The sequence below is a fragment of the Mauremys reevesii genome, linkage group 1, assembly GCF_016161935.1.
Source record: "Mauremys reevesii isolate NIE-2019 linkage group 1, ASM1616193v1, whole genome shotgun sequence".
NCBI lineage: Eukaryota > Metazoa > Chordata > Testudines > Geoemydidae > Mauremys > Mauremys reevesii.
The window spans coordinates 168,352,892-168,373,878 of record NC_052623.1 but is presented as its reverse complement, the minus strand read 5'-3'; the positions used below and the strand labels follow the sequence as shown (position 1 = coordinate 168,373,878).

The window sequence follows — 20,987 nt, the reverse complement described above, 5'->3', positions numbered from 1 at the left end:
AGATTTGTGGGATGATTGTGATGAAGACAGTAGCATGAATCACTCAACTACCCACTACTACTAATGATCTAAATTCACCTCTGATGCAACCCTGGGGGAAAAAAAATGGTCATCAAATTAAGTTTCAGACCCAAAGAAAGAGCTGTAGGAGTAGTTAGCTACACCATGGACCAATCTGGCCTAATATGCTTTGTGTTAGCATTATTGCATAATATATCAGAGGTTTTTCTCCAGGAATATAAAAGGTAATAATTGGAGATATACCAATCTCCTAGAACTGGAAGGGACCTTGAAAGGTCATTGAGTCCAACCCCCTGCCTTCACTAGCAGGACCAATTTTTTTTTTTTTTTTGCCCCAGATCCCTAAGTGGCCTCCTCAAAGACTGAACTCACAACCCTGGGTTTAGCAGGCCAATGCTCAAACCACTGAGCTATCCCTCCCCCCAAATATGAGCACTTGTTATAAAATGAAAAGATCATGCCTTATATTAAGCCAAGATATATATAATTTTTAAAGATAAAACTTAAAGGCAGCAGAGAGAAGAAACAAATAACCATGTAACTATCCAAGAGAAAAGGAAGCAGAGACCAAGAACTTTGCCTTCTTTTGTGTATTACGCGAAGGAGGTACTGGTGGATTATCGAAAAGTAATGATGCTGATGGTTCAAATTTAGACTATATAGAATGCTGGTTAAATTTTGCACTCTGTAAAATTATGCATCTATGCATTTACAGGAAGGAAGTACCCTTTTAAATATAGAATTATCATTAGCATACTTACATGAAAAAAGCTAATGTGGAAAACACTCCACAGGTGTGGAATGCATGGTTCATTTGTTCTGGTTTAGGATAAACTACTGCAGCATCTATCATTATCCACCAGCCTGTGAAAAACTAGAGAAACAATGACACCATCACACAGTATTATGAAGCTGGAGGTGTGTGAAGATAAACTCTCAGCATGTATTCTTTGTCTAACACTTCATGCATATTGCTAACTTAATTTCTTCTTTTCACAAATACGCTCTTAAAAAAGTTTGCTGACATGTATATTCTGTAATCCAGTGAAGCTGAAAAGAAACTTACTGCTGACATTTTCAAAGCAGTGTTTGGGATTTAGCCATAAATCTTCTATTAAAATTAAAGAAAAGGGTATGGCTAGATTACCTTCATTGCCTTAAAAACTTGAACATATATTCCCAATATATGCAGGATTTAGCCAGGTAAAATGTAACTACTGTAACATACTTTGTTATGCCAGACACACACACATATCACGTAGGAGTCCTAGTCATGGACTTATACTAGATCAGGGGTTGGCAACCTTTCAGAAGTGCTGTGCCGAGTCTTCATTTATTCACTCTAATTTAAGGTCTCGCATGCCAGTAATACATTTAACGTTTTTAGAAGGTCTCTTTCTATAAGTCTATAATATATAACTAAACTATTTTGTATGTAAAGTAAATAACATTTTTAAAATGTTTAAGAAGCTTCAATTAAATTAAAATGCAGAGCTCCCCGGACTGGTGGCCAGGATCCGGGCAGCGTGAGTGCCACTGACAATCAGCTCATGTGCCGAAGGCAGCACATGTGCCATAGGTTGCCTACCCCCTGTACTAGATTATGTACTAACACAGAACAAAAAAACAAGGCCTTGCCCCAACAAGCTTATGATGCTAAGTATAAGACAAGAGACGACAGATGGAGACAGATCGACCGACCAAAGGGGGAATACAAGGAAACAATACTGGTCAGTATGATGGGCTGTGGTCTTAGCACACAAACGATCTAGCTGTTGTCAAGCATTTTGTAGGCCTCACAGCAAAGGAGAGTTTTATGGACAGATTTGGAGGAGGATAATGAGTTAGTTTTGCGGATGTTTATACGGAGCTTCTCCCAAGTGCAAGGGGCAACATGGGAGAAAGCATGAAGGTGCTTGTTTGAAAAGTCAACAAGTAGGCGATGGCAGCTGGCATAATAGGCAGATCAGAGGCAGGAGTCTACCTTTCAATACTACATTAGATTTGATAGGTAGGATGGGGATAGGGCCATGAAGGTCTCTGAACGTGAATACATACCTTCCAACAATTTAACACTTTTTAAAAGAAAATCAATACCGGAAAAAGAAAAAGTAGTATCGGAACATCAAATTCAAACATAGTGTACACATCCAGGTGAACTGCAAAGGTTTTCCTAAACAAACTTGAAAAATATGAAGAAATATATTGGTTTAAGAATGTAGTTAGCACTGCAATTTAACAAAATTTGATTTAGGAACATTTTATTTTCAAAGATTAATGAAGTATTAACACCACATTAAATAAGATGACAAATCTGGATTCATTTGTGTAGTTTGAATACTTACCAGTACACCTGCAACCACTGAAGCAACTGCATTTCTTCTTTCACTCCAGTCAATACACTCACACTCTGGCCATCGGAAATTGTCTAGGAATCCTGCCATTTCTCTAATGGTTAGATTTTTCTTCTTTATCTGTACTCTTGCATGAATTTTTCCTTAATTGTTGAATCCTAAATAATTTAACAGAACAGCCAGACAATTTAGAAACTTCACGATTTTTTTCCTTAAAAATATATATTTGACAAGTTTGTTAAAGACAGCATCCATTTAAAAAAAACATTTTTTCTCAAATCAAATTTGGGCTAACATTTTGGTTTTGTAAGAACAAGCTTTTACAAATTAAGTCTAACAGCAATATAGCCACAATTAAAAAAAAAATCTAAAACCTACAACCCAAACAATGAAGGGTTATGCTAGCTCAAGAACTTAAAAATGATTAGAAATTTAATTCTCTATTTTCATCATCCAAGCTGACAGAAATGCAAAAATAAAAAAGCAAGCAAAACAACATAAGTGGTAAAAACTAAATATGACTTTTAACCTGAGAGTGTCACTTCAGAGGCACAACCATCTTTCAGCCACTACAAATACTCTTGTACACAAAAAGAGAAATATCACAGATGCAAGGGGATTTAAGAAGTTCTGGTAAACGCATAATTGGCCTTTACATCACAGCATCTATTAAGTTAGATTCCTGATACCAGTTGTATTCAGGGACTAAAGATGCTTGGGGAGTACTGCACTCACACCACAGAGAGAAGGTAATAAACTTGTTGATTCAGCTAAGGAATAGTGTTAATAAAATTTGAAAGGTGTCTTATTTAGTCCTTCTAGACCAAGGAGGTAGGTGCATCACTGCAGAATCTTAAAAGTCAGAAGGCTAAAGCAGGGGTAATTAAAGAGAAAGCTATAAATAACTGTAAACAGAAATGAAATAATTGGGCCTCAAACGTTTTATTGGCTGATCACTAACTATAAAAGTTTCTTAACTACTATGTTATTGTTCATAGTCTATTACATTTTAATCTTTATAACATATCCTCCATTTGCACAATCCTTATATTTGATATGGTACAGGCTTGTATACCTGGTTTTAGCTTTATTTATTTATTTGTTTTTGTTTGTTTGTTTGTGGTATTAAGAGTTCAAATATTTACAAGATTTACATAGCATATTAGCAATTCACAACAAGCATGCCTGATATCTAATTCTGTTTTAATATTGTAGTTAATCATTTCCCTAATCTATACAGAATAATCTACAAATACTGTTTAATTGTACATTATGATTAACAATTAACTATCTTAATCAAAGTACAGGAAAGATTGCTGGGGAGGTTTTTAAATTCCATTGTTATCAAGAAAAATCCCCCATTGAAGGTCAAAGGAAAATGAAATCAAATACTCAGTATCAGCCTACACATGAATAAAGGGCACTTCTTGTAGTTTAGATTTTTATAGAAGAAACAAGCAATTCTGAATCTAGAACTATGATTTCATCAATGGTTATGGTGACATCTTAAACCACTAAAGCAACCCTTGAACAATTGGGTAGTCAACCATAACTTCCAAATGAATGTATGGCACAATTAAAAAAAAAAATTAAACAGCAGTAATGGATACTAGTCCAAGATCCAGCTCTTAGCTAGAGGATTCCAAAAGATTCACATTCCTTCCAACTCTTCCACTAGTTCCCTCTGTGCTTCCCTCCCTGTATCACAACTCTACTGGCTCCTACTGTGCTTCCTTCTCCACCGCACCTTTAAGTTGCTGATTTTCCTCCTGTAATTTCTTCATTTCCTTTCAACTCCCTGTGGCTCCTGTTTCCTTCCCCCTCCTCCACTGACCTCCCTATCAGAAGGTCTGGTCCATCTCTGATCATCTCATTACCACTTTCTCCATGAACCACAGGTTCCTTTGTGTATGATATTGCAGCCATTAACTACAACAGAATGGCACATGCAGAAACATGCAACATTTAAAAAAACATTTTATTACGGCAAAGTTACAATAAAACGTTAACATACTACACCATACGTTACTTATTCAAGCTCCAGTTAATATTCAAAGATCCTGGCTAAAGATTCTGGCTTGCTGACGGGAAGCCTCCCTCCTGAATACACTAGAAAGGGTGAGCAAATTTCTAGACACCTATCCCATTTTTGGCACTTTTCTTGTGTACATACTTGGTGTGAAAGCTTTTTCATTAGAAGGACTGTCCACATTTTTCTATACTACTGTTCCCAAGAGAATGGGTCACATTTCCAATAATGTGCAATACAGAGTCTAGCTGCTAACAAAAAAGATCTCTAACAAACTGACATTTTGTTATAAGATGATTCTCTAATAATTTCCTGCCCAAACTATCTAATTCCCTGACAAGAACTACATGTGCAAGTAGGTTATCCTTTCCCCATAATTACTCCATCAGAGTGCCACCCTAGTAGCAAAAATATGATGGATCTTCACTGGAGCTAAACGCCATCTTTACAGTAATTTATAAAAAAAAATTATGAGCTATACAATTTGAAGAGGTATATCCCTTTTCCCAAATAGAGATCTTTGCACTAATCCCTGTCCCATCTTTTCATCTGGGTTGTTTCTTAACATCTTTTTAAAATCAACATTGTATATATCTTGGATATTTAAACCTTTTCCACCTTTCTCTTACGTCAACTCCACAAATGTGGATAAAGGTCTAGATAGAGCCACCTCATATCCAGGTTTCACAGTAAAAATGACTGGTAAATACCTGATCTTTATATTATTTACATTATTACATACCCCTTGGTATGCAATCAGGACCCAGAAACAGCTGTCTGAATTAAATAATCTCAGATTTTACCCTCAATAGATAGTCATGTTGATATAGGAATAATTTCCTAATTATTAAAGTAGCTAAGGGAGAGGGTCTTGGTGACAGGAATTTAGAAAATTTGTCCAAAGCTGCTAATGTGGGCTGGATGAGTGAGTGACATTTTATTTATGGTGACCTAAATTTCTTTTTAAACCAACAATTACTGTGAATAGCTATATCTGAGCTCCTTTCTTGATTGAATTTTATCCAGTGTTTGGATGGTCTATTGTTAACCCAACTCATCACATCTTTTAATTGTGATGTATAATAATAAACCGAATTAGGAAACGCTATGCCACCCCACTTAGTAGACTTGTAGAGAATTTTAGAATTCAACCTATGCAATGTGACTTTTTCCATCACATAACAGATTTGACATTATTTTAATTGTATTAGCTCAGGGGTTCCCAAACTTGGTTCGTGGCTTGTTCAGGGTAAGCCCTGGTGGGCCACGAGACACTTTGTTTACCTAAGCGTCCGCAGGTACGGCCGCTCGCAGCTCCCATTGGTCGGGAACGGCGAATTGCGTCCACTGGGACTAACGAGCGGCCATACCTGCAGAAGCTCAGGTAAATAAGGTGTCTCGTGGCCCACCAGGGCTTACCCTGAACAAGCCATGAACAAAGTTTGGGAACCCCTATCATTACTAATGGGTGTAAATGATCACCTTTTAAAAATCATGACTAGATGACATTAATAAAATGGCAGGTTTTGAATATGTACATATCTGAATTCTCTCTCAGTTACTCTGATTACTGAGACACTAGCCACTCTCCTTGAGGTGAGTGTGGTGTGTAAAGTACCATTGCCTAACTATCACTGGATCTTTGTGGTGAAGCTCATTAATCTCTGAAATACTGGGAAACAGAACAATTTCTGTATAAATACTCTGCAAAACCTACAGTGTAAATTCATACAATTTGCAACACATTTCAACTAGCAGCATGGTATGTGCTAAAATTAAGAATATATTGTGCTACTGCACAAATACAGAAAGGAAGGAAGAACTTTAGGCTGATCCATCAGGCATGTATGAAAAGGACTGCAACATTAGTAACTCACATACATTCACTTTTCAACCAGATCATCTTTAGGGGAGGACTAAGAATTATGGCATGACTGAGTAGGACAAAGCCACAGACAACTGAAAGCATCACTGAGTGGTTGTGCTTGAGAAACAAACAAGAGCATAGTGAGGCAATACATAGAGACTGCAATATATTTAGTCTAGTGATATAAACCTTTGTACTATATTTGCCCAGAAATCGCATGCAAGAGCTTAACAGAATAGCTATCATTCAACAAAAAAGAAAGAGAATGAAAATATACCAATTGTAGGATCCACACAACTGTTCATAACATAGTACATAAAGATTAAAGGCAGAGTTATGTGGCTGTCAATAATTCCCCCCAGAGTTTTGCCCACACTCCAATAGATAAAGTGAAACCTATACTCTTCTCTCCCTGCCAGATTTGCTTTATTTCCTCTGAGGTTTGTAGGTTTTACATTCGTATGTTAATACGTTTATAGATTTTAGGTGGGTGGTATGAATTATTCATATTTATGATGCAAGAATGTCTTTGCCAGTGGCATTTTGCACATATAATACAGATCTCCTGCTATAATCTCTAACCTGCTTAAATTTAAAATCTAGGAAATAATATAATTATCATTTAAATTAAACTTCAGCAAAGGTTTGTAGTGCATGATCCAACATCTCTCCAGTAATGTTAATTCCTTATAAAAATGTCAGGTTTTCCCAAATGGAAGACTTAAATTCATTCTGATACTGAGATTACCTTAAATAGGTTTCATGGAATTGGTTTGCATATGAATATTTTTCTTTTTTCCTGAGCAGTAACAGCAGTTATTATTAGTCGGGGCATGACAATTTACCAGACACCTGGTTGTCAGAGGAGTAAATCTACCTGCCATAGGTTGGTACTAAAGAAGCACAGCAATTACCCCCAAGCTGCTGAGATTCTTACCAAGATTTTGGTACCAAGACTTGCTCCCCCTCTTGTTAATGGGTTTAGTGCATGATAAATGTGAAGCCCCTCCTATACCCATCTGACACCTGGAAGGGAGAAGCAGATTCATCTTCATTCGGACCCCAAGTCCAGAGCCTCCTGGCTGTATGGGGTGTCTGCTACTTTAGTCTTTTCCCAATCAACTGGTTACCACAAGAGCTGGGTCCACACAACTCTATTCCTCACCCAGTTTTTTTAACCCCACCTCATAAATCATAGAATCATAGAATTTAAGATCTGAAGGGACCATTATGATCATCTAGTCTGACCTCCCCTGCACAATGCAGGTCACAGAATCTCACCCACCCACTCCTGTATCAAACCTGTGTCTGAACCACTGAAGTCCTCAAATCATGGTTTAAAGACTTCAAGGTGCAGAGAAACTTCCAGCAAGTGACCTGGGCCCCACACTGCAGAGGAACACGAAAAACCCACAGGGTTTTCTGCCAATCTTCCCTGGAGGAAAATTCCTTCCCGACCCCAAATATGGCAATAAGCTAAACCCTGAGCATGTGGGCAAGACTCATCAGCCAGACACCCAGGAAAGAATTCTCTGTAGTAACTCAGATCCCACCCCATCTAATATTCCATCACAAGCCACTGGGCATATTTACCGCTAGTAGTCAAAGATGAATTAATTGCCAAGGCTATCCTATTATACTATCCTCTCCATAAACCTATCAAGCTTAGTCTTGAAGCCAGATATGTCTTTTGCCCCCACTACTCCCCTTGGAAGGCTGTTCCAGAACTTCACTCCTCTAATAGTTAGAAACTTTCATTTAATTTCAAGCCTAAACTTCCTGATAGCCAGTTTATATCCATTTGTTCTTGTGTCCACATTGGTACTAAACTTAAATAATTCCTCTCCCTCCCTAGTATTTATTCCTCTGATATAGAAAGCAATCATATCTCCCCTCATCCTTCTTTTGGTTAGGCTAAACAAGCCAAGCTCTTTGAGTCTCCTTTCATATGACAGGTCTTCCATTCCTCGGATCATCCTAGTAGCCCTTCTCTGAACCTGTTCCAGTTTGAATTCATCCTTCTTAAACAGGAGACCAGAACTGCACACAGTATTCCAGATGAGGTCTCATCAGTGCCTTGTATAAGGGTACTAACACCTCCTTATCTCTACTGGAAATACCTCATCTGATGCATCCCAAAACTGCATTAGCTTTTTTCACAGCCATATCACATTGGCGACTCATAGTCATCCTGTGATCAATATTCCAGTGCCTGCTTCCACTGCACCTCACATCCTGCCCAAACAGCAGGAGAGAAATTGACATGATTGTCAGTTTCACATTGCCCAGCACTGTAAATATCATCAGTGAAACTGACTAGACTTATTAGTTTCATATTTACTTTCACAAAGAAAGGATATTGGGGAATATTTAGGTAATAAACTCAAATACTCTATGGGGTTTCACAATTATGTATAGATAAAGTAATCATTCTGATCATATTTACACTTTCAATAACTGCCAAATAGAAAATAAGTAGTCAAGTTCTAAACAGGTCACATTTACTTTAGAATGCTAGAAGTTCATGAAAATTAAGCAATCTTTTCACCAAGAAGGCTAGAAGCAAAGCATCTAGCTATTAGCCACAGCCAGTCATTTTCTTCAAATAGAACTACTTTCTCAAGGATTATTAATTAATTTTTTTAAAGAGTTCTAAAAACAAGAGAAAATAAGAATGCTACCTGATATTTTCTCCCTTTTCCCAATATTACTCAAACATTTCAGAGAGAAGTAATATTACTGATGATATGCTACAGTGGACATGTTAAGGGAAATAGCATACAACTCAGAATCCAAACAAAATTACTGCTTTAAAGACAGATATGTCGGAGTTACAGACACAGTATAACTTAAAATAACAATAACTTTACCCAATTTATTAATTTGATCTGCCTCCCACTAAGAAGGATCAATGTTTCCTCTCTGTTCTGCTTTTCTAAGAGGTCACCCTCTCATTGAAAGAATGCCTGCTAGATTTTCAGATGACTACAACATCCAATTCTTAAGAAGATTCATATGGTTAAATCATTTTTTTCCTTTTAAAAAAAAAACTTTAGTCAAAAGGGCAACGTGAAATACAAAAATTCTCTCTTTCCTAGGACTTAGATGGAAATGTAGGCTGTATTTTTCCGATCCTGAGGTATTAGGAAAATGAGTAACTATGCAGATTTGTAATTTCAAAACAACATGTGTCATTAACCCTAGTAAAACTTGTCAGAACTCAAGTAATTTGGTGGTGATAGAAATATGTATATACAGTCTACACTTGCAAAAAGATATATTTAAATTTTTTAACATTCAAAAAGTTGAGCACCAAATTAGGAATGTTTGGCTCACTTGGGAAATCTGAAAGCTCACACGGGAAATCTGAAAGCTCACACAGAACTTCTCTCAGTAACTATCCACACACATCAGATTCTATTTTTAATACTAACATTATGGGCAAAATAGTGAAATCAGGGAAGCTGTTGCCACCTTGCCCTTGCTAGCTGAAATGCAAAACAATCTGCTGCCAATGCATATTATTTTCTTTATTACAGAGTGCATTCCTGATACTCAGAACTGGCTCTGAAACGTGTTTTGTTTGAACTTCACTTTCCAGGCCAGAGGGATAGTGCAACAATGAACATGAGTAGACCTGATAAAAATGCCAGCAGGTAGCATTTTTGTACAATGAGAGCTCATAATGGACAACACAATTTTCCTGCTTCTTCAGAACATGAATATAAATATGAAGAATAAATAAGCAATAAAGAATAGTTTGCAAATGAACTGGCTATGTGGATGAGGTGAAAGCAGTGGACATATTATTCCTTGACTTTAGCAAAGCTTTTGATACGGTCTCCCACAGTATTCTTGCCAGCAAGTTAATGAAGCATGGGCTGGATGATGGGCCTACAAGCATGGGCCTACAAGATGATCTAGCCAGCTTTCTATCCATCGGGCTCAACGGGTAGTGATCAATGGCTCCATGTCTAATTGGCAGCCGGTATCAAGCAGTGCCCCAAGGGTCGGTCCTGGGGCCGGTTTTGTTCAATATCTTCATTAATGATCTGGAGGATGGAGTGAATTGCACCCTCAGCAAGTCTGTAGATGACACTAAACTGGGAGGAATGGTAGATATGCTGGAGGGTAGGGATAGGATATAGAGGAGCCTAGACAAATTAGAAGATTGGGCCAAAAGAAATCTGATGAGGTTCAACAAGGACAAATGCAGAGTCCTGCACTTGGGATGGAAGAATCCCATTCACTGCTACAGACTAGGGACCGAACGGGTAGGCAGCAGTTCTGCAGAAAAGGACCTAGGGTTACAGTGGACAAGAAGCTGGATACGAGTCAACAGGGTGCCCTTGCTGCCAGTAAGGCTAACGGCATTTTGGGTTGTATAAGTATGCACATTGCCAGCAGATCGAGGGATGTGATCATTCTCTTCTATTCGGCATTGGTGAGGCCTCATCTGGAGTACTGTGTCCAGTTTTGGGCCCCATGCTACAAGAAGGATGTGGAAAAATTGGAAAGAGTCCAGCGGAGGGCAACAAAAATGATTAGGGGGCTGGAGCACATGACTTATGAGGAGAGGCTGAGGGAACTGGGATTATTTAGTCTGCAGAAGAGAAGAATGAGGAGGGATTTGATAGCTGCTTTCAACTACCTGAAAGGGGGTTCCAAAGAGGATGGATCTAGACTGTTCTCAGTAGTACCAGATGCCAGAACAAGCAGTAATGATCTCAAGTTGCAGTGGGGGAGGTTTAGGTTGGATATTAGGGAAAACTTTTTCACTAGAAGGGTGGTGAAGCACTGGAATGGGTTACCTAGGGAGGTGGTTGAATCTCCTTCCTTAGAGGTTTTTAAGGTCAGGCTTGAAAAAGCCCTGGCTGGGATGATTTAGTTGGGATTGGTCCTGCTTTGAGCAGGGGGTTGGACTAGATGACCCCCTGAGGTCCCTTCCAACCCTGATATTCTATGATTCTACAGAATAAGTAAAGAAAGATATTTATATAGGGGTCTACTTTGGAGACCAGCTCTGACTTCAGTGTGAATTTAACCCTGGGTGCCCTGCTCCAGAGTTCAAACCTTCAATGATGCAGAAGGAGCTCATCTGCTTTAAGCTGCAGCCCATTTTTCTAACATAATTTGAGCATGGAAGGTACCTAGAACTCTGCAAACAGGAAGCCTCAAACTTTCCTATGACAATGATATTTATAGGAATTCAAATATGGAGTTTCACTTAAAGTTAAAAATAATTTTTAAACATTTCCTTAGTTACTTATGTATGACCACAGATGTATAGAATACTATATACTTGTGTGCCTAATATCCTAGATTATTAATAATTAGCTTTTAGATAGTACTTTGTTTTCAAAACTTTTAACCCATCCTCAACATCTCAAGGAGGGAACCAAGCATTACTCCTGGGGGAATTCTGCACCACTGCACAATGCAGAATTTTGCAGAAATCAACATTGTGCGTGCAGAATTTCCTTCCCCCCCACAGAAATGGGCTGCTAGCCACCACTAAAGGCTGATGGGCCAGGCAGAGCCCAGCTCACACATAAAATACACTGTTGGGGGGAGAAGAAGGGAGCTACAGGATTCCTGGCAGCTGCAGTTCCCAGCATGTGCTGAAGGAAGGAGAGGGCAGTGCACAGGAAACTCTGTGCAAGTCTGGGACCAACCATCAGGCTGTTTCCCCCTCTGGATCCCTGGGGTCTGGAGGGAGGAGGGTGCTGGGCAAGGGTGGGGGCCCTACAGATGGGCTCTGGTGGGGGAAGGGGGTTTGGGTGTGTCAGCTGGAGGGGCCCCGCAGCTGGGCTCTGGGGGGAGGAGTTGTGGGTGTCTGGCCTCCTGGCTGGGCTCTGAGGGGAAGGGGGCAGAGAAACAGGAACTGGGTTGTCATAGGGGTTTCTTTAACTCTCTACTCCTGGGGGAATTTTTGTGTGCATCTGTATTGTTACAGATATACTTGCTGACAGGTATTTTGAAATAAATTACCAAAATAATTGAAACTGGCATGATTATGTAGTGTTATTTTGACAAATAAAATCTGCAAAATTTTGAATTTTAAAATATTGTGTGCAGAATTTTTAATTTTTTGGCGCAGAATGCCTCCAGGAGCAAAGCATTATTACAGCCATTTGACAGATGAAGAAACTAAGGTCCTGTCTACACTGGCAAGTTTCTGTGCAGTAAAGCAGCTTTCTGCGCTGTAACTCCCGAGGTGTACACACTGCCAAGCCACTAAGTGCGCAGAAACTGTGCAGTTGTAGCACTTTAAGAACACACCCCAACAACAGGCGTAGAGCTTTCTGCACCAGGGCGACAGCACTGCGGTGCCAGTATAGACACCGTGGCGATTACAGCACTGCGTTTGGCCTCTGGGAGGTGTCTCACAATGCCTGTTCTCACCTCTCTGGTCATCAGTTTGAACTCTACTGCCCTGCCCTCAGGTGACCAACCGTCATCCCCACCCCGTACATTCCTTTGGAAATTGGAAAGTCCCCTTCCTGTTTGCTCGGTAATGCATGCAGTGGTCTCGGCACATCTTTCCAGGGGGCCATGCCTACTCCACGCACCAGGCGATCCCCCACTTGGAGCAATGCTGAGCTGCTGGACCTCATCAGTATTTGCGTGGGAGGGGGTGAGGCTGTCCAGACCCAGCTGTGCTCCATCCGTGGGAATTATGATACCTACGGACAGATTTCACGCTGCATGACAGAAAGAGGCCATGACCAGGACACATTGCAGTGCAGGGTCAAAGTGAAGAAGCTGCAGAACACCTACCACAAGGTGCGGGAGGCAACCACCACTCCAGTGCTACGCGCATGGGCTGCCAGTTCTACAAAGAGCTGGACGTGATACTTGGTGGCAACCCCACCTCCACTGTGAAGACCACTATGGATACTTCAGTGGCTCACGTGCCAGTCGAGAGTGGACCGAGCCAGGAAGAGGAAATCTGGGACGAGGATGTGGAGGGGTAGGGGGACCCAGAGGCAGAGGATGACTCGGAGGCCAGAGGTGCATGCAGCCAGGAGCTCTTTTCTACCCCAGAGGAGGGTAGCCAGTCACAGCTGTCGGAGCTTGGCAAAGCGCAAACAGGAGAGGAGGCACCTGGTAAGTGGATCTGATTTGGGGAATTCCTGAAGCGAGTTGTTGGGGTCAGAAGGGTTGCAGAAAGCAGGCTTGTCTCCCAGCACATGCCTAGTCTGAGCGGCCAAACAGGTTGTTGACAGACTCCCTCACTTCACAGGAATCTTCCTCAGAGATCTCCAGGAAACTCTCATGGAGATACTGGGCAATCTGCTGCCGCAAGTTCTTGGGCAGAGGTGCTTTGTTTCTTGCCCCATTAATAGTAACTTTCCCGTGCTACTGTGCCGTCATGGGCGTGGGAGACCATTGCTGCACACAGGCGAGCCACATAGGGGCCAGGGCAGAAGCCGCAGGCTTGGAGAAGACCCTCCCTTGATTCCCTGCTCACCCTCAGCAGTGAGATATCTTCCATAATGATCACATCCTGTGGAAAGTGTGGGGACAGGAATAATTATCAGGCCCCCACTACGGTGCTGGCTCTCTCCAAGAGCCACGTGCCCAATGTAAGCAGGGTCCAGGAAGAGTGATACCCTTTCCCTGTGGCTACCCACCATTTTGGGGGTCTTGTGGCTCATGTGTGCTTGCCTGGGGTCAGCCAGTTAGTGACAGGTGTGAGAGTATTGGCTGTGTTTTAAATCACTGAATCAGTGTTCTCTGTGTTGCAAACAATACTGCTTCTGTAGACTGTTCCGTTTAAACTTCACAAAGATGACCTTGGGAGCCCAGCCTCCCTCTTTGTTATCAGCAGCTGAACAGCTGCGCAGAATTAGAAAGCGGCCAAGAAGATCTAAAGAGGACTTTCTGCATGTTATGATGTACTCTGCCTCTGAAAAACTGGAATTGAAGGAGTGGCAGGACAGCGAGAAGAGGGACCAAAAGGAGAATGCGGCATGCCAGAATGAAGCCACAGAGCAGCTCTTAAAGGTTATGGAGCACCAAGCAGACACGTTCCAGGCGATACTAGCTCTTCAAATGAAGCAGCTCCATACCCGCCCTCCCCTGTAGCTGCTGTCGCAAAACTCTTTCCCATGCACCCCCCAGACACCACCAACACACTCTTATCAACCTCTTGGCTCCAGTCCATAACTGAGGCATTCCACTCCTCCCTCCGCCCAGTCCAGCACTGTGGACTCCAACTGTACTCAACACCCATCCCTCTGCAGTTGGCCCTGATGAAGTACAGTACCCGCTGCATTGTATTCCAAAAGAGAAGGCTGGATATGATCCCTGGACATACACAAATCTTTAGCCGTCTTGGGACCCCCTCCTCGTCCTGGAACCTACCCTTATCCCTCTCACTGCTGATGGGTTTTTTTGTTTAACTCTCTCCTCCGGTTGTTGTCTTTTAATAAAAGAATTGTTGGTTTGAAAGCAATCTTTATTCTATTAATTGAAAGCAAAAAGAGCACTGCAAAGCAACATATGTTACACCCACTTATTACATCATGTGCACCAATCACCTCCTAGCACTACACGCACTGCACTCCCGACCATAGCAACAAATATTAGTGGCTTTCAGCTTCAAATTGCTGCCTCACGGCATCCCTGATCCTTATAGCCTGTGCTGTGCCCCTCTAATAGCCCTGGTCTCTGGCTGTTCAAACTCAGCCTCCAGGCACTGAGCCTCTGCAGTCCTACCCTGAGTAAAGCTTTAATCCTTCCCTTCACAAATATGGAGCGTACAGCATGTGGCTATAAGCACAGGAATATTGTCATTGGCCAGGTCCAGCTTCGCATAGAGGCAGCACCAGCGGGCTTTTAAATGTCCAAAAGCACACACAACAGTCATTCTGAACTTGCTCAGCCTGTTGTTGAACTGCTCCTTGCTGCTGTCAAGTTGCCCTGTGTATGGCTTCATAAGCCACAGCATTAAGGGATAGGCGGGGTCTCCCAGGATCACAATGGGCATTTTGACTTCCCCTACGGTGATCTTCTGGTCTGGGAAGAAAGTCCCTGCTTGCAGCTTCCTGAACAGACCAGTGTTCCGAAAGATGCGTGCGTCATGCCCCTTTCCGGACCAGCCTGTGTTAATGTCTGTGAAATGCCCACAGTGATCCACAAGTGCCTGGAGAATCATTGAGAAATACCCCTTGTGATTAATGTACTTGGTGGCTAGGTGGTCTGGTGCCAGAATTGGAATATGCGTGCCATCTATCGCCCCTCTGCAGTTAGGGAAGCCCATTTGTGCAAAGCCATCCATAATGTCACACACGTTGCCCAGAGTCACAGTCTTTCAGAGCAGGATGCAATTAATAGCCCTGCACACTTCAGTCAACATGAGTCCAATGGTCAACTTTCACACTCCGAACTGGTTAGCGACCGATCGGTAGCAGTCTGGAGTAGCCAGTTTCCACAGTGCAATCGCCACGCGCTTCTCCAACGGCAGGACAGCTCTCATTCTCCTGTCCTTGCGCCGCAGGGCTGGGGCGAGCTTATCATACAGTCCCATGAATGTGGCTTTCCTCATCCAAAAGTTCTGCAGCCACTGCTCGTCATCCCAGACGTGCATGACAATGTGATCCTACCACTCAGTATTGTTTCCCGAGCCCAAAAGTGGCATTCCACTGTGGTCAGCACCTCCATGAATACCACACGCAATCTTGTGTCATAGCTACTACACATGGCGAGATCAATGTCACACTCCTCTTGCCTTTGTAGTTTAAGGAATAACTCCACTGTCACTCGTGATGAGTTGGTCAGAGCGAGCAGCACACTGGTCAACAGTTCAGGATCCATTCCTGCATTCAGAAGAGGCAGGGTGCGCAGTACACAAACCGTTGAAAGATGGCGCCAAATGCAGACGGAAGCACACAATTGCTGGGATGCAAAGCAATTTATCATGGGTCATTGGGACAGGATCCAGGATGCCCCGTGACCCCTTCCGTCTTCCCACAAGTCTTAGTGGCAGAAAAGAAAGAGGTGCTCTGTGGGATAGCTGCCCAGAGTGCACTGCTCCAAATACCGCTGCAAGTGCCACAAGTGTGAACACGCTATTGCGCAGGCAGCTGACAGTGTGAACACACAACAGCGGTTTCCCTTCAGCACTCTCTGAGTGGCGCTGTAATTGCCAGCACTGTAACTTTTCCAGGGTAGATGTGCCCTTACTCCAGAACAAGAGCGTCACTGGGGGCAATGCTAAACAGGAACAAGGCACGCTTGTTCCGGAATATGAGTGTACATACATGGAGTTGGTTGGGAACAGCTTACTGCCCTTTAAATTCACACCTTACCTTAACTGGCATTAACTTTGAAGTATAGACAAGTCCTAAAATGGAACTAGAACTGAGGAGTTCCATCTGAAATCCAGTCCCAAAGGCTACACTGTCTCTCATGAAAGAATGGGAAAAAGAATACTTATTATGCTTTTCATTTATTTTTGCATTTCCTAAAGTTTGCACAATGAAAATCCAGTATACGTGGTCTCTGCACTTTCTGGTGTCGCTGCAGAGTGCTAGCGCTCCTTGTTTTCAGATGAGAAAGAACCGATAGGCGGGGGAGAAGGAATTAAATCCAAAAATGTCTTTCAAAAGGGTAAAACATCACGCTAAAGACAGTTAAAAATACACACATGTTATAAAGGAGTTTGGGAATCCCTGAACTAGCCCATTATCATCACTTATTTTACATGCAGTTTCACTTTCAGGTTTTCACCCACTGACACACAATGCTACAAGATACGGGCTGTGACGCAGACAGAGGGGGCAATGAGGCGTGAGGGGGTGGATGGTCCTGGGGGGCGGGGCAGGGCCGCATTCTGGGTGCCGGTGCCCCCTCCCCCCGCTTTTAAGGCGCATCCATCCCCCAGCCCTGGGAGCAGGGGGAGGAGGTGAAGGGGCAGCGCCCCCCCAGCGCAGAGAGCGACGAGAGCTTTTCACCCTCACCCGCGCGCGCGGAGGCCGTTGGCCTGCGGCCGTTAGGAGGGGCTCCCGTGCAGCGCGCGGGGTCTCCTGCCGCACGTGGAGCAGGCGGGGTGGGGGGGCGGTTGAGAGCGGGCGGGGGGAGGGAGCGCTCTCTCAGGAACAGCCCCTCCCCCAGCGGGAGGCGGCAGCCGCCAAGCTGCTCGCCGCCTCCCTTCGCGAGGGGTCGCTTCGCCCGCCTCTCCCGCGAGCTCGCCCCCTCCCCGCGCGCTGGGCCGGTCCTAGGGGGACGCAGGCACCGAACCTACCCCGTCCTGCGTGAGACACTTCCTGCTGCCACAGCCCGGCCGGCCGGCGAGGAGGGGTAGGCGAGGAGACTGACATGCGCCGCTGCCCAATCAGCAGCCGCGGCGAGGCGTCACAGTGGGCTGGGCGGGGAGGAAGGAAGCACCGCGCTGTGGTTAACCCGACCCGGGCGTGAGGCTCGAGACCGGTGCAGGCCCTTCCCCGGCTGGGAGCCCCCAAAGCAGCGCGTGCCCCTGCCCCGCCCCTCGGGGCTGCAGCAGCATCACCACCACCGGGACCCCGCGTCACTCTGCCCCCCCCCCCGCCGCCGCACCTGGCAGCCGGGCCATGGCCCTGCCCCGCGTGCCCCCTGCAGCCAGGGCCTCTCGGCAGCGCCAGGCAGTGGGGCAGTGATGGGGCTACAACACGCGCAACCCGAACGGCGTTTTCTTATATAGGCTCCTATTACCCCCGATTTTTCACACTTGCTATCTGGTCACCCTACGTACAGATGCGGTGGGAGCTTGGTCCTGGGGGGCAGCGACACAGAAAAAGACATGGGGTTGGTGGTGGATAATTAGCTGGACATGAACTCCCCGTGCGATGCTTTGGCCAAAGGGGCTAATGCGAGCCTAGAAGGCATAAATAAGGGACTCACAAAGAGATTATTTTATCATTTGGCACTGGTGCGACCACTGCTGGAATCTGACCTGTGACCAGTCTGGTGCCCACAGTTCAAGGAGAATGTTGATAAGTTGGAGAAGGTTCAGAGAAGAGCCACGAAAATGATTAAAGGATTTGAAAACATGCTTTATATTGACAGATGCAAGGAGCACAATCTGTTTAGTTTAACAAAGAGAAGGTTAAGGAGTGACTCTCTCCCCACAGCGCAGAGACTTGCCGCAGGCCGTATGAAATGAAGCAGTGGGCCAGATCTGACCTGCAGGCCATAGGTTCCACACTCCTGGTATAACATGATCCAATGGCTGGAAGTTGAAGGTAGGCAAATTCAGACTGAAAATAAGGTGTACATTTTTATCAGTTTCATCCATTGGAACAATTTGCCAAGGATCACAGTGGATTTGCCATTGCTGACAATTTTAAAATCAAGCTTAGATGTTTTTCTAAAAGATGTGCACTATGAATTATTCTGGGAAAGTTCTATGGTCTGTATTATACAGGAGGTCAAACTAGATGATCACAATGGTCCTTTCTGGCCTTGGAATTTATGAATCTATGGACCCACCTACCCCAGTTCCCAAAGTTAATGCTGATTAAGGTAGGTTGTGAATTTAAAATGCAGTAAACTGTTCCTTGTGGCCCAAACCAAGCCAGCTCCAACTCACTGACTTAAGTGCAGTTACTCCTGATTTATATCCCAGCCAGGGAGAACAGGATCAGGGCTAAGAAAAGAAGCTAGCATTGCCAAGCCCAAGTATTCAAAAATTATGGGTCAGTACCAGTGTTCCCTCTAATTTTTCCCATCCACATGCGGAATGAATTCTGTTAAGTGCACCAGTATGGAGGTGATGTGTGACCTGGGGCAGAGAGTTGGGGTGTGTGGGAAGGTGAAGGCTCTGGCTGGGGGTGCAGGCTCTGGGGTGGAGCCAGGGATGAGGGTCTCAGGGTTGGGGCAGAGGGTGAGGGAGAGGGGGGGCTCTGGGGTGGGGCCGGGGATGAGGGGTTTGGGGTGCAGGCTGCCCCGGGGCTGTGGCAGGGAGAGAGGACTCCCCCCAGCTCTCTCTTCCCACAGCAGCACCTGGCTGGTGGGGAGAGGAGCCTCTCACCGCTGCGGCAGGGCCAAGGTTGGGTTGAGGCCATGGGACAGATGCCTCTCCCGTGGCAGGTCCAGGGCTGGATTGAGGCTACGGGATAGGCACCTCTCCCATGGCTGCAGCAGGTCTATGCCAGGGCTGAGTTGGGGCCACGGGAGAGGTGTCTCTCCCACAGCCGTAGCAGGTTCGGGCCGGTCTGGGCTGGGGCTGGGGCTGGGGAAGAGGTCTGGGCTGGGGCTGGGGAAGAGGAATCTCTCCCCTCCACAGCCCTGAGCACCTGCCCGGCACTTAATAGGATGCCTTCCCCCTGCTCCCCTCCCGGAAAAAAAAAAAAAAAAAAAAAGATTAAATTTTATATATATACTTACACACACCTGGGGGATTTTTTATTTGCCTTCTGGGTTTTGAGGTGCTATTATTTAACATTTTTAAGTTTTTCTCAGCAACCATCACTGCTAGAAACTATTTTTTAAATAAAAGCTAAGACGTTCATGTAAGTGCATTATTCCTGAACTGGGACTTTAAGAAAACCACCAAATGTCACGAGATTTGTGATAAAATCATGACAGTTGGCAACACTGAGAAGCCCAAGGCCGGGCCTTGTTACACTCCTACACTATCCCACACTCAGGGATCTCAAACTAACCTGCCCTTTTTTATTTCTTTATGATTAAGGCTGCGTGTCTGTCATGGAGGTCACGGAAAGTCACAGACTCTGTGACTTTCCGTGACCTCCTTGACTTCTGCAGCAGCAGGTGTGGCTGGCTCCAGGGCTGCCCAAGCAGCTCGGGCAGCACATGGGCCAGTCGCACTAGCTGCTGCTGGGGCAGTCTCGGGTCACTGCGCCTCCTGCCCCACCCAGTAGCAGCAGGAGGAGTTTGGGTGTGGGAGGGGGCTTAGGGCTGGGGGTAGGGCATGGGAGTGGGTGAGAGCTCTGGGTGGTGCTTAGCTTGTGGGGCTCCCCAGAAGTGGTGACATGTCCCTCCCTCAGCTCCTAGCTCCACACACTGCCTCTGCCCATGGGCACCGCTCCTACAATTCCCACTGGCCACGGTTCCCAGACAATGGGAGCTGCAGAGCTGGCAGAATGCGGAGCTAGGATCTTAGGAAGGAACATGTCACCGCTTCCGAGAAGCTGGGTGGGAAGCCTGTCAGCCCCTCCAACCCCCACCCAGAACCAGTGGGGGTTCCGAGCTGCTCCCACCGAAGCACCCATGGCGCCCCCTGGACCACCCCGTGAGCACTCATGGTGCCCCCTGGACTGCCCCCCTCAAGCACCTGTGACCCCACCCCACATGGCGCCCCCCAAACTACCCCACCCCCCGTGCACCTGTGGCATACCCCGAGCCACCGCCCCCCCAAGCACCTGTGGCACTCACAAAATTTAATCAGGGGTATAGTACAAGTCATGGATAGGTCATGTGCTGTGAATTTTTGTTTGCTGCCCATCACCTGTCCATGACTTTTACTAGAATACCTGAATAAAAAGTAGCCTTATTTATGATGTATAAAGAAGCCTGTAAGGGTGGTTTTTAAAAAAAAAAAAATTAAAAAAAATCCCTAACTCTCCTTTTTTTAACCGTAGAATATCAGGAATATCAAGTCTGCTTTGGAGGACTCAGAGTACTAGGAATTTCCTCTTTACCAACAAGAACTTTTATTCCATTTGTAAGATATTGGAGTTAAATAAAATTAACTTTTAAAAACAGTGAA

The 20,987-nt window shown here is 44.5% G+C and overlaps 1 protein-coding gene and 1 long non-coding RNA gene across 7 annotated transcripts in view; one reads left to right on the top strand and one right to left on the bottom strand.

The window, feature by feature from the left end:
* The window catches only part of TMEM50B (transmembrane protein 50B), a 25,445-nt gene extending 7,716 nt beyond the window's left edge, over window positions 1-17,729 (bottom strand). The window contains exons 1-3 of one of the 5 annotated variants that reach the window (XM_039525253.1): window positions 17,523-17,729; window positions 2,367-2,533; window positions 783-895 (exon numbers count right to left, since the gene is read on the bottom strand). In XM_039525253.1, the coding sequence (XP_039381187.1) occupies window positions 783-895; window positions 2,367-2,465 (212 nt within the window). In that variant the 5' untranslated portion in view covers window positions 2,466-2,533; window positions 17,523-17,729. Of the gene's footprint in view, window positions 1-782; window positions 896-2,366; window positions 2,534-4,122; window positions 4,305-16,925; window positions 17,067-17,238; window positions 17,352-17,522 lie in introns of those variants that run through there. The other 4 variants (XM_039525217.1, XM_039525244.1, XM_039525228.1 and 1 more) reach the window with 4 other exon arrangements.
* On the top strand, window positions 17,115-20,987 carry LOC120398157. 2 transcript variants are annotated; one of them, XR_005594215.1, is made up of 4 exons: window positions 17,115-17,578; window positions 18,388-18,498; window positions 18,681-18,778; window positions 20,860-20,987. It is a non-coding gene; the product is annotated as an uncharacterized LOC120398157 (long non-coding RNA). The 2 variants fall into 2 exon arrangements; XR_005594216.1 differs by lacking the exon at window positions 18,681-18,778 and having other exon boundaries at window positions 17,127-17,578.